Consider the following 20,352-nt stretch of genomic DNA (forward strand, 5'->3'; position numbering starts at 1 on the left):
CATGCCCTGTCTCTGTCCCATTTCCTTTCCACTCCAGTCGGGGTGTCACCACCCGCTTCCACGGGGGCACCCGTCATCCAGGCTGTCTGCAGCACGTCATCCGTCTGTGCAGACTGTGCCTGTGTCCGGGAGTTGATAATGACATGCTTGTTGGCCGTTATCCATCATCATTTTATCCTAATGACCTTTATTGAGTTCCCTCTGAGCCATCGACTCCGTGCTAAGAGTTGGAGAGGAATTTCTGTAATACCAACCAATTCAGAGATGAGAAGCGGGAGTGGGGGTCCTCTCTAAGGAGTGCTCATCAGCTCAGCAGAGAGAGCTGGGGTTCCTCTCCACATCTTTTCTCCTGCCACCCCCACCTCCCACCTTCCACTGACCCCACTTGGGCACGAGGCCCTGGAGGCGAAGCGTTAATGGGGAATGGGGTACAGATCTACTCTTAGTATCAAGCCTTCCTCTTGCTTCAGGTCTTCCCTAAATTACTCTTCTTCTAGGATGGGATCTGGTTCCTTCGGGGTGCTCAGAGCCCTGTGAGTGGCTTCTAAGTCCCCACAGTGCTCATATTCTCAGGGACCACCTACCTCACCCCATCAGCCTCATTGTTCGTATAACCTTAATAGAACCAAATTTCACATAGACATTGTTTAATAATATAGACGTGTGACAAATCACACGTCCTGGCCCAATCGATTCTCCTTGCCAACAGCCCCATCCTGGCCCCACCCCGGCCAGACAGGCGCAGGACATGGCCACACTTACTCATTACGGACACCGTATTAGGAACACCATCCATCAAATCACAGGCATTCTCAAAAAAAAAAAAAAAACAAACAAAAAATCCTTGTCTAAGATCAGAAAGAATGGCTTTTCATTTATCTACACTCCACCTCGTTCAATCAGCTAATGGGAAGCGATTAGGTCCGCAGTGCCTAGGATTGGCCCGAATGATTTTGTAATTGGAGTCTCTTTATCCTCCCAGGAAATGCACTAAAATTGTTCCAGTCAGGGACCTTGTAATAAAGTCCGACTTTGCTGTTCTGTAGCTGGACATGGGGCTGTGTGTCGAGGCTCTGTCTATGCCCGCCTTCTGGGATGGTTCTTTGAGCTTTATCTCCCCACAGGCCCTCCAGAGCTTCCTCAGTCTGAGCACACGGGTGAGGGGGATTATAACAACAAAGGCATTTTCCCATCCCCTCCTCCAATTTTCAGCCACAGGGTCTTCGCCCTCAGCAGCATCCCTGGGGTACTCACCCTCTCTTTCAACTTTATAACATTTTTCTTTCCATTTCTTGTTCTTCCCTCCGTCTCTCCTTGATATAACCAGACCTGTCTACACTTTTTTGGTGTATGTGGGCTGGAGCGATAGCACAGCAGGTAGGGCTTTTGCCTTGAACGAGGCCGACTTGGCCGACTTGAGTTTGATTCCTCTGCCTTTGATTCCTCTGCCCCTCTCGGAGAGCCCGGCAAACTACCGAGAGTATCTGGCCCGCACGGCAAAGCCTGGTAAGCTCCCCGTGGCGTATTCGATATGCCAAACACAGTAACAACAAGTCTCACAATGTTACTGGACCCACTTGAGGAAATCAATGAACAATGGGAGGACAGTGACAGTGATGGTGTCTTAATTTAAAAAATATATTTTATTTACTGAATCACCATGAATTAACCAGGTGCCAAGTTATTCATGATTGTTTTAGGCGTACAGTGCTCCAACACCAGTCCCTTCGCCAGTGTCCACTTCTCTCCACCAGTGTCCCCAGTTTCTCTCCACACCCCAGGCTGCCTTTATGACAGCCCCCCCGTCCCCTTCCCCCCATTGTCCTAGTGTTCCTAACTTATTCCCGGACCTTCACCCCAGTGGCAAGCTTCCTACTGAAGACCAGATCATTTTGGGGAAGAGCCACTTCCAGCAGTGCTCAGGGCTGCTCCTGTTTCTGCCTTCAGGGATCACTCCTGGCAGGTTCAGGGGACCATATGGGTTGCTGGGAATCGAACCCTACCTGCTGTACTATCGCTCCAGTCCTCTGAAGACCAGGACTCAAACTTCTTTTCTATTGCCTTTTGGCATTTGTTTTTCCCCAGCTGCTACCTTTCCTTATACCCTGCATATGAGAGATTATTCTCTGTCCATACCTCTCTCTCTGGCTAACTTCACTCAATATGGTACTCTCCACCACACAGCAGCAAATTGCATGACTTCATTTTTCCTTACGGGCCGAACAGTATTCCATCGTACATGCGTACCATAGTTTCTTTATCCAGTCATCTGTTCTTGGGCACTTGGGTTGTTTCTAGATTTTGGCCGTTGTGAAGAGCACTACAATGAAGGAGTGCAAGTGGCTTTTCCGCATTGTGCTCCGGGGCCCTTGTTTACTCTTGACTATCAGCACGGTTTCCAAAATAATTCAGGAGCTTCGTTCTGTTCTCTTGAGTCCTTTGGAAAACATTGAAGCTGGATCCACCCCTGCTACAGAAAAACCCTTTCCCAAAATGTTCTCCTCTCCCCCACCCCACCCCATGCCTGCAACCTCCTCTATACTCTCTCCCCACACCCTCCAAACTCTTCCAGACCCTCCACCCCTGCTGTCTTCTCGTGTACTTTGCAGCTATCTTGCTGGATTTCCAGAGCTCTTCTTCTAGTCCAAAAGTAGATCTTTACTCTTCCCAAAGCTCATCAGTCGACCGGGAGTACTAGTTTCTTGGTTCTCTTCCCGACTACCACACTGGCTCACATCACATAATCAACTGAGCATAACTAGGTGGTAACTCCTTTTAGGCGCAAACAGAGGGAAAAGATTTGACTCACTCTTAGGTATTTTCTTTTCATTCTTTTTATTGATTTTGGTTTGGGAGCCGTACCTGGTGGTACTCAGGGGGGAACCTGGAGTGCTGGGAATTGGTCTTAGACTTCCGGCCTGCTAAGCACGTGCACAGTCCTCTGAGCTATCTCCCTGGCCACACTCCCAGGTATTTTCCTACCTACAACTTCACTGTTTGGAGGAGTCACTGTTTGCAGTCTAGAGAGTGCGCTGTGCTAACAGTCAGTAATGAAAGATGAATTTTAAGACAAAGTCTGCCTTGGAGTTAATTGCTCGTAGACTGTGGGGGAGACAGTAAGAGTGTCGGTTTTGCTACTCCTTCTTTCTAGATTAAAATAGCAACAAACTAAAATTAAATGTTGAGTCCCACGCTCATACGAAGCACTTTCAAGGGTTTGTAACCCTGGTTAGCGGCCGCTGTCTTGGACAGAGCAGGCCGTTTTCATCACCACAGAAAGCCCCACTGGACCTAACCACTCTGCTCTCCATCCCAACAGAAGCAACTGTTTGCCTAAACCTTGTTTGGCCAGTGGCAATGGCTTTGAAGGTGAGACTCTCGGAGTCCCCACTGGGGACTTCCAGCTGGAAGTCAGGAGCCATTTGACAGTATCTGGAGCTGCCACCCCTCCCCGCACCCCACCCAACGGAGAGGTGGGATGGAGCCGATGCAATTGTAACGAAGGGAACCAGGGTGTCCCAAGTCATCCTTCCAGGGGATGCCTTCCCGCTCCAGTCAACTGAGGTCATCTCTGCCCTCTAACCTTGTGTCAGTCCTGTTAGGGAGCTGCCCTACCATATGGTCCTTTCTTTCGTTGGTCTCTGAGCTCCTGAAGTTGTCAGTGTCACTGTTGCAAGCTGAGTGCTGAGCCAAGTGAAAAATGAAGAGATTCCGTTGCATTTAAATTGGGCCCCACTGAATGCTTTTGCATGTTCGGTCTCAGCAGCTGGTGCTGGCTAGATGCCCATGACTTGAATGCCACCAAACACAGCAGTATTAACCATTTCAGGGATAGCAAACCTGCTGGGTGCCAGGGAGAGACTGGCTGTAAATAAACACCTTCCAAACTCTTCCAAGCAAGGGTTTCATCTTGGCATCAAGGAGTTTCTATCTTGGACCCGCTGGTCCCTGCTTTCCTGTTTCTCGTGCAGACTGGTCCTTGGTATTCACATTTCCAATCTGTCTCCTTGGCCAACTTGCTAGGTGTTTGGAGTGGGAGTGACGGAGGTGTGTTTTGAATACTAATTGGGGTTTATGATCTGTATTTGTTCCCTCTCTCTCGGAGGAAATGAGAATGACTGGGGCAGTGGTAGCCCCTGAGCTCACTTATGGCACATGGCGAGGGGTTGGAGGGAGGAGGCTCTGAGCGAGATGCTCTACCCCACAAACCCACACCCTTGCCTGCAGGTGGACATGTTAGGTATCTCCTTCCTGGGATGAGAAATCTAAAATTTCCAAACTCAAGCATCCCTCTTGAGGTGGAGTGGGAAAGCCAAGGTTCAGGATTTAAATGCAGCGGTAGCGGTGACAGAGGGCCTCTGTGCGTCTGTATTTTAAAACTGATTTAATACTGTGATTTGCACTGTTAATGATGGTTTTCTCTGTACATGATTCCAACTCTGTGGACTATACCCCAAGGTCCCCAACGTCCCTCCCTTTCCTAGCCCCTGCTCCCAATTCAGCGGTGTGGTCAGTTCTCTTCTTGTGTCACCTTCGCCCTTTGATGCTATCTCACTGTGTGTTTATGCCCCACCTAAGAGAAGGATCCTTCAGTGTCTGGCCCTTCCTTTTGACTGACTTCACTCAGCACGGTGTCCTCTAGTTCCATCCATGTGGCTGAAAATGGCATGATTTTATCTTTTTTTCTTATAGCTGCATAGTATTCTATTGTGTATATACACCACAGGTTCCTCAGTCCATTCATTCATAGTTGGATATATTTGCACATCTTGGCTGTTGTACTAAGTGGTGCCATGAACATAGGTGTGCATATAGCCTTTCAAATGAGTGTTCGTGTTCTGAGGATAGAAGTGGTATTGCTGGGTTGTATGAGTTTTACTTCCTTTAAAATTTTTTGAGAGATTTCTGTATCGCTTTCTATAGAGGCTGAAGCCAACAGCGCTCCTGCCCACAGTGCTCTGACTTCTGGCTGTTGTCTGTGCGCTCTGCTGTGTTTGTCCAGAATTACCCATGACCCATACTGCGATCACCTTTGTCATTACAGTCCCTCAGGACAACTTTGCTCCCCCAGCCTGTGAATGCTGGAACCCTAGGCCCCAGCAGATGTTCAGCCTATTGTTAAATGCCTAGAGTGATGGAGTATCTGCAAAGTTCCCTCTTTGGGAGAGGGTCTGAGTGGAGACCTGAGGGGAGAGAGTCCAAAATGATAGTACAGCAAGTAGGGTACCTGCCTTGCATGCAGCTGACTTGGCTTCCAGCCCTGGCATCCCATCTGGTCCCCAGAATCTGCCAGGAATGATCCCTGAGTGCAGAGCTAAGAGGAAACCCTGAGCACCACCAGGTGTGGCCCAAAATAAAACAAACAAATAAAAAACAACTGAGGAGAGGCCTGGAGTGATAGCACAGCATGTAGGGCGCTTGCCTTGCGTGCAGCCATCCCAGGTTCAATTCCCTCATCCAGGCTGGTGCCCTGAGTCCTGCCAGGAGTATTTCCTGAGCATTCAGACAAGATTTGGCCCTGAGCATCAACGGGTGTGTCCCCCAAAGCAAAATCAGTAAATCAGTAAAATGAAACTGAGGGGAAAAGAGTAATGGCCTCTCAAAAAAAAAAAAATAAATAAATAAAAAGCAGAGTGCGGGCATCAGGCCAAGGGCACTGAAGACACCGTGCTGGCTTCCTGGCTTCAGGTCTGAGGTCCCCTGAGTGCTCCAGGCTTGTTCTCTGGGAGACGTGGGTGATATTATTTAGCACATTAGGTGGTTGTAAAATATTAAATGATGCCATGCCTTTGAAGCACTTAGCATGATGTGTGGCAAGTAGTGAACAGCCCACGAATGTATCCTATTGCTATGGCCAGCCACAAATAATTCCTTTCTGCCCAGGCCCCGTGAGCAGAGACATTAGAATGGAGGTCCTGAGATACTTGCTGACTTATTGGGTGGCCCCCTCCAATACCCCAAAAGCTCTGTGTGAGAACCCAGTGCCACTTAAGATGCTTCCTTTGCTCTGACCATCATCGTCAGCCATTGTGACTGACCACCAAGGTTTAGTGAACAAATTGTTCCCTGAGAATGGGGTCTGACGAGCAGAGTGGTGTGCTACAGAGGGACTGTCCACATTGTGGGGACCGCTGACGCTGAGCCAGTGGTGCTATTTTTCCCAGCCCCCGTGATTAGTTCATGAGAAGGTGGGCTAAAGAGACCCTCATAGCTGCAGTCAGATGTGCTTATTTAGGGGAGAAAGAACCCAAATCTAGATGGCAGGATGACCTTGCTGTGAATTCAGAAAACAATCTCACCAGCAGCTTTGTCACACCATCCCTGGAGCAGACAGCAATTGTTGCTTATGGCGGAAGGGGGTGTTGTGGTCACTGACCTTGCCTATGACACTGGGGCTCTGTGCTTGGACTCACTGTGTCTTGGAGTTACTTCATGGAATCCTAAGAGCTCAGGACGACTTAGAGAAACATAGAACATGTCAGCTAGTCTTATGGTTTAAGTCTCCTACATGGCACCTACGAGGGTCTGCACAGACCCCTAAGAACTAGCAACAGGACCACCAATGCCATATTTCTATCAGCAATTTGAGCATAGATGTCTAGAGCATAATAATAACCACATTTTTCAGAGCATACAAATCCACAAGGAAAAGCCAATTTTTTGGATGAATGAATTTGAATCCAGGAAAGAGCCAGTCCAATTGGAACGATGAACCTCATTTAATAAGACCACATTTTACAAAAGCAAATATAATCCTTTGGAGTAGGCTCAAAAAAAAATCTAACTGACCTAAAGAATGATGAGAGAGTTTTCATTTTCTTATCTATTTAATCATCATCTGTTAGTGTAAATTGCCTTATTTCCCAAAGAGCATGAGATAGCCACAAGGAAAAAACAAGACACCAGTTCTCCCTACATGTTTCACAGATAGAGGAACCAGCCTCCCCTGAAGCTCATTAGGAATGCAAGTTCTTTGACCTCCCCCATGAGTCATAGACTCAGGATAGAACCCCATAACCTTTAACCATCCTTCCTAGGAGTTTGTATGCATAGTCGAGTTTAAGACCATATTAATAGAGTTTAAGATCTCATTAAATGGAAACTCTAAGGCAGTCAGAAAGTTAAATGAAGTTGAACATGAAGACAGCACGAAAACCCCAAAGGGATCACACAGTGGACACTGATTTTTGGTTCAATCCCTGGCACTGCATAGGGTCCTTGAAGCAGCTCTTAAGATTGATTCCTGAGCACAGAGTCAGGAGTGAGCCCTGAGCATTGCTGGGCTTACTCAGCTAAACCAAAAACTTACCCCCAAGCAAAATAAAAGAACAAAACCCAAAATAAGTCAAGAAAACACACAATGAGTGTCATATGGTCTTAGAGTTTGGGAAAGCAATGGTACGAATTTTGTCTCAAAACTTCCTGACAGTCAATGCAAAGAAATAAATGAGATTCTTTACACACTGTCCCTAGTCTGTAAGATTCACAGAACTCACCCTGAAGCTGGGAGTTGAGGAAAAAATCCCCTGAGGTCTTAAAGAAGAGAATGTATATTGTATCACTGGGCATACTCAAGCTCCTGCTTGTAATTGAAACTGTGTGTCTGAAGATGATTTTTTTGGTTCTGTAACTCTTCACCAATGAAGAACTAATTTGTTGGGAACAATGACAGGGCAAACTTGTGGTTTCTAGGGAGTGTGAGCTTATGTATATGATGGGGTTCTGTTTGATTCTGCCTGGGCTGAGAAGCAGAGCACTGGAAGAGGGAGATCCAGCGTGCTGTTCTTTGCATGATGGTCTGATGATGTTTGGCTCTGGTTAAATCACTCCAGGGCTGATGCTGAGGACACAGCGAGCATGAGACAGGAGGGAGATGGCAAAAGATCTACCTTTTTTTCATAGAAGCAACCTGCCCCTCTCCCTTCCATCCACCTAGAAAATAAAAGCTTCTCCATAGCTCTAGTCTCTTTTTTCCCCTAATATAAAATTTATCTCAAATTGAAAAATTAATCAACTATAGCGTGTATGATTTTACTATCAACCACTTAGCAGTAGGGTTTTTTTTTTCCCTCAAAGAAACCATTCCTGTCTTTATTTGACATTTTTTTTACTGTATTTAAAAAAAAATAAATGGGTTGCAAACCAGAGTTTGGAAACAAGATTATCTAGCAGCCTACCATAATTTAGGCAGCCTAATGGAGCGATAGCACAGCGGTAGGGCGTTTGCCTTGCAAGCGGCCAACATGACCGACCCGAGTTCGATTCCTCCGCCCCTCTCGGAGAGCCAGGTAAGCTACAGAGAGTATCTTGCCCGCACAGCAAAGCCTGGCAAGCTCCCCGTGACGTATTCGATATGCCAGACACAGTGACAAGAAGTCTCACAATGGAGACTTACTGGGCCCGCTCGAGCAAATTGATGAACAATGGGAGGACAGTGACAGTGACAGTGGTCCCAAATCTTGTAGTGGAAGCCATATAAAAAGGGCTAGTACAGATCCCGATTCTGGTGTCTGCTGTGTGACTTTGGACGAGGTGCTTTATATTCTTTAGGATGCACCTTTTTTTTTTTTTGCACAAATAGAGTTTCAATGATCCAACCTTCTAGCTACTAGGTACCATCATCTTCCCATAGGAAACATTTGCTGATTCCTGTAGAACTCAAAATGAGGACAGCTACACACGTCTCATGAGATGTAATAGCGTTGTCATCATCCTGAAATATAAGTGAGGACAGAGGCCAAGCCTAGCTTGCCTTCCTTCTGCTTCTAGATAAAACCTATGTATTGCAAGTCAATTTATTTTATCAAGACCACTGAGTTTCTCTCCCTCTATCCCTTAGCTCTGGTTTTGATAGTATCTTAAGCAGCACCCACAGGATAAAGGCTCATCAAGTGAATCGAGTGAGAGAGCCCAGGAGAATTTCAAAGGCTCCACCAAAGTGTCCTAGCTCACCAACGACCGTGCAGGTTCCTGTGTTTTTTCTGTTTTTTCTTTGACTATTTCCTCCTAATCACAAAATTGCTGTTTTTATGCATATCTGCTGCACTTTGCAGCTGAGATTTTATGAAGTCCTGGAATGTCTACCCAAGAAGCCAGGAGTTTGAAGACCTTGATACACTTCTGCCCTGTCTCCCTTATGTTATCCGGGGCCGGTGTTCATGTCTGAATCTCACTGTTAATCTCTGTTCAGGGGCAAGTGTAATAATGGTGAATCTGTGCTTTCTGGAGCTGTGCCAAGGCTCACTGTGATGTGAACCAACACTGTCAACTGCATGATGATGTGGCAGTGTGCGAAGGGGGCATCCTTTGAGGAGTCTGTCCCACTACCTGCCTGCATCTTCACTCACATCCTTCATGCAGTGCTTTGAGAGTTTTAACGTTCCCTTCCCAAACCTCTGCCTTCATGCGTTCAGATGCGTCATTGTCGCTGTCCTCCCGTTGTTCATCAATTTGCTCAAGCGGGCCCAGTAACATCTCCATTGTGACAATTGTTACTGTGTTTGGCATATCGAATACGTCACGGGTAGCTTGCCAGGCTTTGCTGTGCGGGCAATATACTTTCGGTAGCTTGTCGGGGTCTTCAAGAGGGGTGGAGGAATCAAACTCGGGTTGGCCACGTTGGCTGCTTGCAAGACAAACGCCCCTGGAGCTCACGCATCTCTGAAAGCATCCAGAGAAGGTCAGGGTGGGGCTGCAGACTAGCGATGGGGAAGGGGTCCCTGGGAAAGTTGTATGTGTGTCACCTTTTGAAAAAATACTTCAGGAGGGTCATGCTACCTCTCACAGCCAGAATGTTGAAAAGGCAGAGGCAGCAGATGTGATTTCTCCCTAATTACCCTTGCTGCCTCATCTTGGCCTAGTGATTCAGTATGAGAGGAAAAGAAACTTCCTAATCTTACTCATTACCATGATACCAGCTTTGAGGAAGAGTCAGATTAGTTAGCTGAATATTATGTCAAGCATATTCCTGTGTCTTTTTCAAACATGTGCTCAAATGCTCAAGAACCATGTGAAAGCCAGCTAAGAGGGATGCCTGAGGATTATCCCCTATGTCAAAGCCCCAAATTTCTAAGTGAAGATTAAGTTACTTTGGAAGGTATTGGAAACGATCATGTGAAGACATGCAACTGCCTCTTTTGCAAACCACAACACCCAAAAGGAGAGAGAGAACAAAGGGGAGTGCCCTGCCACAGAGGCAGGGTGGGATGGGGGGGAATGGGGGGTGGGAGGGATACTGGGACCCGTGGTGGTGGAAAATGGGCACTGGTGGAGGGATGGGTACTGGATCATTGTATAACTGAAACCCAAGCACAAAAATTTGTAAATCTACAACTGTACCTCATGATGTTTCACTAATAAAAAAAAAAAAGACGATCCTTTTATCTCTCAGTTGTGATGGAAGAAGGGTCAGATTCAAGTTTAAGGACCTTCTTCCCCATTCGTTTGCTCAGTGTGCTCTTGGGCAAATAATTTTTACCTTCATTATTTATTTATTGCTTTTTGGGTTACACCTGGCAAAGCACAGCGGTTACTCCTGGCTCTGCACTCAGGAATGACTCTTGGTGGTGCTCGGGGGACCCATATGGGATGCTGGGAATCGAACCTTGGTTGGCAACCATGAGCAAGGCAAAGCCCTACCTGCAGTTCTATCACTCTAGCCCCCTAATTTTTATCTATAAATAGTAGTTTTCATCCACTGGTTCATAGACATACACTAATCCACAGGTGTAAGGAGGCTGAAAATGACTGTGTGGTCAAATGGAAAAAGAGAGGGGTCAATACTATTTGTCTAGGGCAACATGTGAATTGGGGACCACAAAACCTCCTGTAGACCTCCAGGGTATTGCAAGTGGGTTATGGGTGGACTTCATGTCCATGGGAGGGCCATGGCATGAGCCTAGGAGACCAGCTGGTAGGACGGGAAGACCGCAGGGAGGAAATAATGTTGGGAGGGGGCCGTGATGAGGAAAAGGCTGAGAAACACAGATCTAGAGGGTGGTTTGGGGATGATGGATGATGACTTCCAAAGCCCAGGCTACCGAGAACGCTTCAGCCCAGTTCTATCTGTCAGCATCCTTCAGATGTCCTTGCTCGCTGCCTGTTGTTCAGCTGGCGGTGTTGGAGGGAACATCTGGCTCTTAGACACACTCATCCACTTCCCACTAAGGAAAGAGTTCTGCTTTGATTATGAAAAGCCACAGCCCGACTTTGGGCCCACTCAGTCAGCTATTAGATAAGGTGTAAACATGGGACAGGCCTTTGAGCAAGAACAGTGAGTGGTTTAATCTCCCAGGGAGAGTCTATAATGAAAGATCATGTGTCCTGACTCCAGACAAATTGTGACTCTTAATACTTTCCATAGATGTGACTTTATGTAAGTGGCTTAATCTTTCCAAGCGTCCGTTTTCTCATCTGAGAAATGGGTAGGATAGTTCCTACATCACAGCAGTCTCAGTGAGTCTTTGATGGTGCAAGGTCAGCACCTGGCGCAGTTCCTTTCCCGAGCAAAGCCTTCAGCAGTGGGGGGATGGCGAAGGGTGGGCACTGGAAGTGGCCTCTGTGGACAGCTGCTCACCTTCGCTGTGTTTCGATAAATAACACAAACCTGTCCTCCTTCCCCGAATATGCCTTTGTTCCATTTCTTCCTGGAAGGTGGAGCACATTCTCCCTGACCCTAACCAAAATACCGCATGCGTTCATGAGCACAGGGATGCCACTGGCTTTTACAAAGCCAGGCTTTGCCCTTCTGCCCAGGTGTGTTGCTGAGTCTTTATGTTGATGAACTCCAAGGCAGCTCTCGGGAGCAGTGGAATGAGCGTCCACAATGGCCTCTCCAGGGGGCTGGCTGCCATGTTGATAGAACTGTCAAGGAATTTCTGCGGCCGTTTCTCTACCAGGACCCTGGGGAATCACACAAGAGGTTCTCACACAAAGGGGAAAAACAGAGAGCTGAAATGTATGTGAAGTGAGATGGCGTGTTTGGTGTAAGACTAGAAACTCCTTTGATTTTGATTGCTAAGCTGTGATGCTTTATTGGATTGTGTTGGAAAATGGACTAGTTTATTGACACGAAGCTTACAGATAGCTGACGTTTCCCCGTCTCAGCTCTGAAATGATTTTAACTCATGTTTAATGGGAATCTTCCTAAAATGCAGCGCAGCCTTTGAAAACGAAGGTGCAACTTCAAAGGCTGAGGTTTACTGCTACTTTCTGTGTTCTTGGTGCAAAGCTTTAGCGCTTAAACCTCACTGATCTCAGGACACCCCTGTGTTCTGGGGCAGCTGAAAGCTTTTCTCTTCCAGATGAGGAAATCACAGCCTAAGATGTAACTCATCAAAGTGATGGAGGTAGAAGTGGGCAACTGGGCTTTGGGCCAACTCTCCCAGCTCTTAAAAACTGCCCACATTACCAGAGAACAGTAATAAATGACCCTGTGAGCCGTCAAAGCGAAGTCTTGGAAGTCTACTACATTTCAGAGCTGTCTGTTTCTCTGAGCCTGCCTTGGTTGGGTTGGAACTGGAGTTAGTAGCCAACTTAGTGGCATCTATTTTGGAATATTCACAGATATTTTCATTCAGATGTTATTTGCATGGCTACTGTGATAATACAGGTCACTTGATGGAAAAAAATAAAGCAAAGGATGAGTTGCTGGAGAGAGAGCCCAAAGACTGGGCACAGGCATAAAGAGTGTCCTATGCTACCTGTTCCAGGTGCCACCAGGTATGGCCCAAGCAGCCCCCAGCACCACAAGGCCTGTGCAAGCCTGTCTCACTGGCTCTGAGCTGCTCTTTGTCCAGCTCTGCCCAGACTGTAGGAAATGGCCCTGGGCCCGAGGACTGCTTGGGTATTCTGAGTTCCACTTCCTTCTAACAAGGAAGGTATCTATCTGTGAGAGAGTCAATAGGGCAAGGGGTGAGGTGTCTGGCTGGAGCCAAGAAACTCTTGGGAAGGTGGCAGTTCTTTGACCCACCTTCCTTGGAAATCTGCTTCCTCACCCTGGCTCGCTCCCCAGCACTGATGTGCAGGTGCTGTGGGCGGTATTAGATGCTCGCATGGCTCCAAAGAGACCCAGGAAGAATGGACAGGCTGTACCCAAGAAAGTTCTGGTCAGCTTGTTCAGACCAGCAGCCAAGGCTTAAGGGCCTTGGAGCAGACTTGAGGGAGATTTTTTATTTCCATAATTGGAATCACCTGCTGGAGACACCCCAGCAGGCCACCAGGAGTGGCCTTGAACGAAGAACCATGGCTAAGCCCGGCACACTGTCAGTTGTGACCCCCAAACACAAAATAAGTAAATAAACAAACCTGACTCAGATGGTGACGTCTGAAAACAGAAGAACATTTGAGCCATATCTGGTGGCGTTGGTGGTGAGAAATACACGTTCAGTGGGGTTGTGCTCTTATTCGACTGATAAAATAGGCATTATATGCAGTTCCCATGAGCAGCTCGAAACACACACTCACACACACACACAGTTTGGCATATGGATATGGATGTCATCACGAGACATCAAATGGTTTTCCACGGTGATGAGGCTGATTCTTTTAACGGTCACTTTCTTATGGCCAAAGGCATGTTAGAGGGAAAGATGGATGGCTTCTCCCACCCAGTGAGAACTAAGATGTCAGAAGCATCGGTGTCCTCACATCCCTGTCACCTTCCCCTCCCACCTCTTCTTTGAGTCACCTCCACTGGGAGCAGAGAGCTTCTTGCGGGTGTGTTTCAGGCACCATGTGACCGGTGTGGTATGCGGCGTTGTCAACTCTTCTGAGATCTTTCATATGAGGGCTGAGATCTTTTCGCGTCAGGGCTGGGCTCTTGCAGGTTAGGGATGAGATGTTCCATGTGAGGTCTGAGATCTTTCCCATTAGGACTGAGATCTTTCACGTTAGGTCTTCCTTCTCTTTCCTATTGACTGACTAATGGCCACTGTGTCTGGTTGTCTCCGCATCTTCACACTACTTCTGTAAGAGTGTTTCTTACCCTTCAGTAAGTGCAAGGAGGGTCACTAGCCAGACGCGGCAACCTGCACATTTACAATTGCAAGTAAGTGAGAGAGCACGGGCCCTCTCTGGAATAAGACTAGCCCAACTATAGCTACTCCCAGGAAAGCATGGCTGTCATGGCGAGATCACTGGGTTTTCTCTCTATTGGTGAGATGCTATTGGTGAAACTAGATTTGCTCGATGTCACACTTAGGAACCCTTGGCCAGGGGTTAAAAAAAAAAGAGAGGAGGAAGGAATAGTGCAGGGGAGAGAGGGCAAAGAAGAAAGCAAAACAAAGCTTTTGAATCTCATTTTGAAGTTTTCTCTATTTCCTTTTGTCTCTCACAGTGGCTTAAACTTCATTGACTTGATGGTGCGACAAGGGAATATCGACAATCCCCCAAAGACGCCCCTGGTGCCCGGATTTGAGTGTTCCGGGATTGTGGAGGCCCTGGGGGATAGCGTGAAAGGCTATGAGGTAAGCTTCTAACTTGGAGAGGAAAAATTAATATTTGTGTGGAATCTGTCAAGATGATAAAAGATTATGCAGATGGCTTGGAAATGATCTATGATGTACACTGCCATGGTTATCTTGTGATTTGGTCCTTATTACAGTGTTTGTAAATGATAAGATCTTCCCCATGACCTGTGCCTTTCTCCTGTACTGTCTTGGTTGCTCTGACAGCAGCGGATGAAGTGGTTGGGGGGAATTTTATTTCCACCTTGATTCATGCTGTAATCATATCTGACCTCACTTTAACTAAATGTATTACTCTCTACTCCCACCATGGGCCTCTTTCCCCCTCACACCAGGCTGGGAAAAAGATCAATGACAAAACACAAAGGTGGGGGGATACATTCTATAGTTTATGATCCAGTTCTTTTAAACATATACTGACTAATGCATTTAAGCAATAATTTACAAAGCATTCTATCAGACACTGGGGAAGTAACAGTTTCGGATGAAGATTTTGAAGCCAACGGTGGAGAAATTGACAATGGGAACGAATTAATCATGGGTCGAGGCTTTGGAAGGAGGATAATGGAGGAAAAGGGTTATTATATTGTTTTACTGCTCGGGTTCAAAATTCTCCACAATAATTTTTGTTAATCAGTGAAATGATGTATGGCCTTTCCTACCATTATCCCAGAAACAAAACAGCATTGGGTCTATAAAAACCGAAAAGCTGTGGGCAAATCAATCGCACAAAATTGTGGTAGTTTGGGGTCAGAAAAACCAATGGAAATCAGGTACAAGAGCTCTTACTCATAACTAAGTGCTTCCCCCGCGGGGAGATGAATGAAGGGAACTTTTAAGACTACCACAACCAGAATCATGGGCAAGTGATCTTTTTTTCTTTTCAGCCTTCCCCTGTGAGGTAACTATTGTTGGTCTCCTCTTAGAAACTAGAGAGGCATTCAGTCACTTCCCACAAGGTCAGAGAGGTGGTCAGTAGCGGTCGCCCCTGAAAGTCAAACCAGAGCTTTTTGACTCTTCCTTTCATCCTGTGATCTTGACCCCTGCTCCCAACCTTGATCTACTTTGTTACGAAAGGCAGGATGATAAATCCTGTCAAGTGCCATGTCCAGATGCCCTTGGAGTTGAATGCAAGCTTAGTCTCTCTGCCTCTCAGACTTCACAGACTCTGAAAATATCAATATGCCCCAAACTCCCGATGATGAATGCTTGGCTTTCTCATCCCACTTAGCAGAATTTTTGTCAATGGTTTCCAGATAATACCAAGTGAAAACATCGAGCGAGGAGATGGAAACGGTCTTCGTTTCCTCCTCTCCTTTCATACAACTTTACAGTTTCTGTCCCCAGGCAGGCAATAGAAGGAGAGACAGTGCCTTCTCTCCTGGATGTGCTCCATGCAAGAAAGATGATCTGGTCCTCATTCCTCCATATGGCCCCAGAGGAAAAGCTGGCGTGCTCACTCTATTCATTCCCGAGCATCAGATAAATTCCCCTTGGTCTGTGGGTATCACTGTGCATCGGCCTGTGGCTGGCCTTGCTTCAGAGGAAGGACCAGCTGCATGATGATACCGTTTCCCCAATCTAGATTCTTTCGTCCTGCTAGTTAGCTCAGACATGCTTTTTATGAAAGATCTTCTTCTCCCGCCCCACCCCACCAGCCAATCCGGTGACTCTGAACCTCACAGATTCAAGCAGCCACCTGGAGGCTTCCTGTCAGATGTCACTTGGGAGCGCACCGACGCTCACAGTGCCAGTGTAACATGACTTCAGGGTTCCAGATGTGTCGAGCTAAGTTCCGCTCAGCAGCACGCAGAATGGCCCTCGTGGTTTGATCCATTGGCAGGGAGGTTGGAAAAGTTGTTGCCAGAGGCTTTACAGTGAAGGAATGATTTGAGCTCAGTGTCCCAGGATTAATTTCTTTTTCTGGGCAGACTCAGATAAATGAAGGCCATGGCATTTTTTTTTAAGTGGACTCTGAGCTTGGAGCTTGGGGTTGATCAGCTGTGTGAGCCACTTCTGCCATTTTGATAAAGAAATAGGATGGGGGCGTGGTGTGTTGAACTAAGCTAGGGCTGGTCCGCTCAGCCAGGATAGCGTGGGGGAAAAGTGGCCAGAATATTCTTCTTTCAGTGAGAATTTCTGAAGCCACCGTTTGGTGTCTTCATCCCCGCCTTGCTGTCTGTGTCTTCATTAGACAGCTAGTCCTCCTGTTTTGCCAAGTATAATGGGACTATATTTAGCGTTCGATCATTAGACTGTGAGCGCCACGAGATCAGGAACCAATCTGTTCTTGTTGAGAGTTAACATTGATTGCTCGATTGCTCTTCCTTCGTTTCCTCTGCACCCTGCCAACCGCATCGCATGCATACTGTGTCCTTTAATCATTATAAGGACTTTCCCCCCTAATATTGTTACCGTTTTCAAAACCGAGGAAACGGAGATGTTGAGAATGGAATTAATAGGCCCAGACCTGGAAGCTTCCCCCCTACCTTGTACACTCTTTTATAACTGCTGTCTTTTTTTTCCCAGCCCTTACCTGTGATGCACTGAATCAGTTATGTGTGCCCGATCACCAACCTCTCTAGTTCTAAATCCTGGCCCAGCCATGCTCTAGCTGCATAACCTTGGGCACGTACTTTCATCTCCTGGCTTCAGTTTATATGTCTGAAAAATCTATGACCATTTATCTCTGATAGATCTCGCAGGAGGCTTTTGTTAGTGTTGTTGTTAGGGAAAGGAGGCCTGCTAGCTGCCGAAAAAAAATAAATCGAATCGGCCCTAAAATTATCCAGGAACATGACATGAACGTACATGAAATGCATTTATTGATTGGGAATTCACTAGGATCCCATAGCAATTTGAATATTGACTTTAAGAGCCATAGTCTAGGAAACAAGCAGACTCGGGTAGCAGAATCGTTCAATTTACCCAGCACCTATAAGCTTTTAGTGTCTCCCCCGCCTTATTTTCTATTTACCTTTAATGATAATATGCTAGGAAATCAGATGCTAGCATGCCTTCATGAGCACTTGAAAACGTTTCTTTAAACACCTCTCTCCTCTTGTCTATGTAAAAAACTGATTAAAAAACAAACAAACAGGATTCAGCTCTGTCTTCACAGGGAGACTTTGTCAAGATTGGATGAGTCAAAACATGTGACCCCCTTAGGACAATGTCTGCCATATAATATGTGTCCAAAAATAGATGTGACTTAGGCATTCCACCTCGCCCTAGTCTGAATGTTCTGGAACAGTCCCTGCACTTGGATTTACAGCTCTTCTGAGGCACCTTGTCTCAGAACCTTGGCAGTCAGCCCTGCAGTGTTAACCTTTGATGCAAATGCCACAATGAGGCAGCCTGGCAGGGAATCCATCTGGGGCAGCAGAAGACAAAGGAGCATCGATTTTACTCCAGCTCTGCCCCTTTAACCTGACTTTGTAGCGACGTTCTCTTCAGCTCTGAGACAGAGCAATTAGCTGCCAGGCGGAGTCAGTAAAAATACCTTCCGCTTTGAATATGCTGCAGGATGGGGTGGGATGAGTGTTGTATACGGTGTGCTCAAGAGGAGAGATGGCCAGGCCCTGAGAGATGGCACAGTGGGTAGGAAGCTGGCTTAAATAAGGCTGCCCTGGGTTCGATCCCCAGCTTCCCATATGGTGCCCCTGCACCGCCAGGAGTAGTTCCTGAGTGCAGAGCATGAAGTAACTCCAGGACACCACTATACATGGTCCCCAAACAAATCAAAAACAAACAAACAAAAGAAGCAGGTGTGTAACCTGACTTCTGTGGCCCTGAGACGCTTTCCTGAATGCACCTGAGAGCATCTCATCTCCAGTGCCTTGAAACTGCAAGGCAGGGGAGGGGAGTCGTGTCTGAGGGTTGTTTTTGAGGTGGCATGATGGCTAAACTCAAGCTGCACTCGTCGTCCTTAGAGTCTTAGGAATCTAGAAATTCCCCCAGGGAAGAGGGCTCCAGCACTACTGACCCCATGTATCCCTATGCCCAGATCGGGGACCGAGTCATGGCATTTGTCAATTACAACGCCTGGGCCGAAGTGGTCTGCACCCCCGTGGAGTTCGTCTACAAGATCCCGGACGACATGAGCTTCCCCGAGGCTGCTGCCTTTCCCATGAACTTCGTCACGGCCTACATGATGCTCTTTGAAGTGGCCAACCTCCGGGAAGGGATGTCCGTGCTGGTGCACTCGGCGGGAGGCGGCGTGGTAAGTTGCCTCCTTGGGAGGCCTCTTCCTCCATAGCCTGTACCCAGGACGTCTGCATGAACTGTGCCCGTGGGGAGGGGTGATCTCTGTGCTTCCGGTGGAGCTGGCCTGGATGGCAGAGCCCAGCTTAGATGCATGTGTGTCCCCGAAGTTTGGAAAGCTCTACCCGATGGCATGTTAGGGCATCAGGGGTCTTGGGGGGTTGGGGGTGGTAGGAAATCCATGGAGAGGCACTTTTGGTTTGGTATCTCAGGGACATGTTGGGAGATGACACAGTTACGTGCCACTTCTCATCTGGGCCACAGAAATGGCGGATGGTGAGTTTTGGTCATCAGGGTCATGGGCTAGAGATGGCCCCACTATTGGTGACCTCTGCACTCACTGATATTCTGACCTGTTTTCTTCAGTGGGAAGGAGGGAGATGGAGCTGGTGTTACCTTGCTGGGAACTGCGCCTAACTCAGAGTAGGCCCATGAGAGTGGTCACCTCTGTAGATGTTGTCCTTTGGGTGTGTCTTTGACAATGGTGGAAATGATTGAGATGAAAATTCTGCTCTGGTGTTCAGAGATGGCAGAAATATCCTTCTCGGTCACTATGCCAGTCATTCAGTTTGGATCACCTGCCTACTTCCTGGCAATGTCACAGTCCTGTTGGGTTTACTGGGGGTGCCTTTCTGAACATAAGATGTGTTATCACGAATCCAAGCAATGTTTATTGGATACTCCCTATGTTCAGATGGTTTGGTGAACTCAGAAATAAACTCTCTGGGGAGGTCCATCATGATTCTGTGGTTGGACGAACTCAGAAATTATCTCTCTGGTGGGGTCCCTCTTGAAGCTGTCTCACAGGAAGTTCTGCTTGCACTGATGTTGTTTCAACCCTAGTTTTCTACAACTATTAAAATCTTGGCATATAAAGCACATTGCTCTTTTTCCCTCTTCAAGAAGACGAGCTCACACACAAATATAGGAAGGCAAAGGCATGAAACTTAAGCAATGCCTTAAGAAGAATATCTTTAATCCCTTTAGCAAATTTGCTGATGTCTTTTGACCATGAGTGAAGATATAATAAAAGTTAAACATTCCTTAGAAAAGAAATGGATTTCAGTGCCACTGAATCTGCTAACAGCAAGCAAGTCATTTAGAATGTTGACATTTATGATCTCAGTGGCGTGTGCTCAGCATGCAAAGTGTTTGAGACTTGTTTTCATGTCATCGGTGAAACACCAGTCTTTACAAAGGGGCCGTACATGGCTCTGCTGAGAGCTGGTGCCAACTATGGATGTTGGTTGATATTTTCTTTCATTTGTAAAATAATTTTTATTTCTGGAATGAAGACAAATAGGTCAGGGGCATGCATCTCAAAAAAAAGGGGGGGGGGAGGAAATAATCCCAGAAAGTAGAAGTTTTTACCATTCTGAGTTTACAGTTGCTACCAGAATAAGGAATGTGAAATGAAGGAGAGAGACGGGGAAGGGACAGGAGGGGAGAACTAGTCCATGTTCTGCCAGATGGGGTGACTTGAGGTTTGCTGAAGCTGGCAGCAGTCTTGGCCCTGAGCTTCCTACTAGTGAAAAGTGATCAGCCAGGTGATCTCCATCAATCTGTATGGGGCTCATGTTGTGGAAACAAACCAGCTACTAGGGAGACCCCGAGAAATTTTCTG

The 20,352-nt window shown here is 47.0% G+C and overlaps 1 protein-coding gene across 1 annotated transcript in view; it reads left to right on the forward strand.

Annotated features, from left to right (window-relative positions):
- VAT1L (vesicle amine transport 1 like) overlaps positions 1-20,352 on the forward strand; it is a 104,372-nt gene that overhangs the window by 8,177 nt on the left and 75,843 nt on the right. Inside the window, exons 2-3 of the mRNA XM_056136403.1 lie at positions 14,336-14,465; positions 18,472-18,687. Coding sequence (XP_055992378.1) covers positions 14,336-14,465; positions 18,472-18,687 — 346 coding nt within the window. The remainder of the gene's footprint in view (positions 1-14,335; positions 14,466-18,471; positions 18,688-20,352) is intronic.

The sequence above is a fragment of the Sorex fumeus genome, unplaced genomic scaffold, assembly GCF_029834395.1.
Source record: "Sorex fumeus unplaced genomic scaffold, SorFum_2.1 ptg000122l, whole genome shotgun sequence".
Taxonomy (NCBI): Eukaryota; Metazoa; Chordata; class Mammalia; order Eulipotyphla; family Soricidae; genus Sorex; species Sorex fumeus.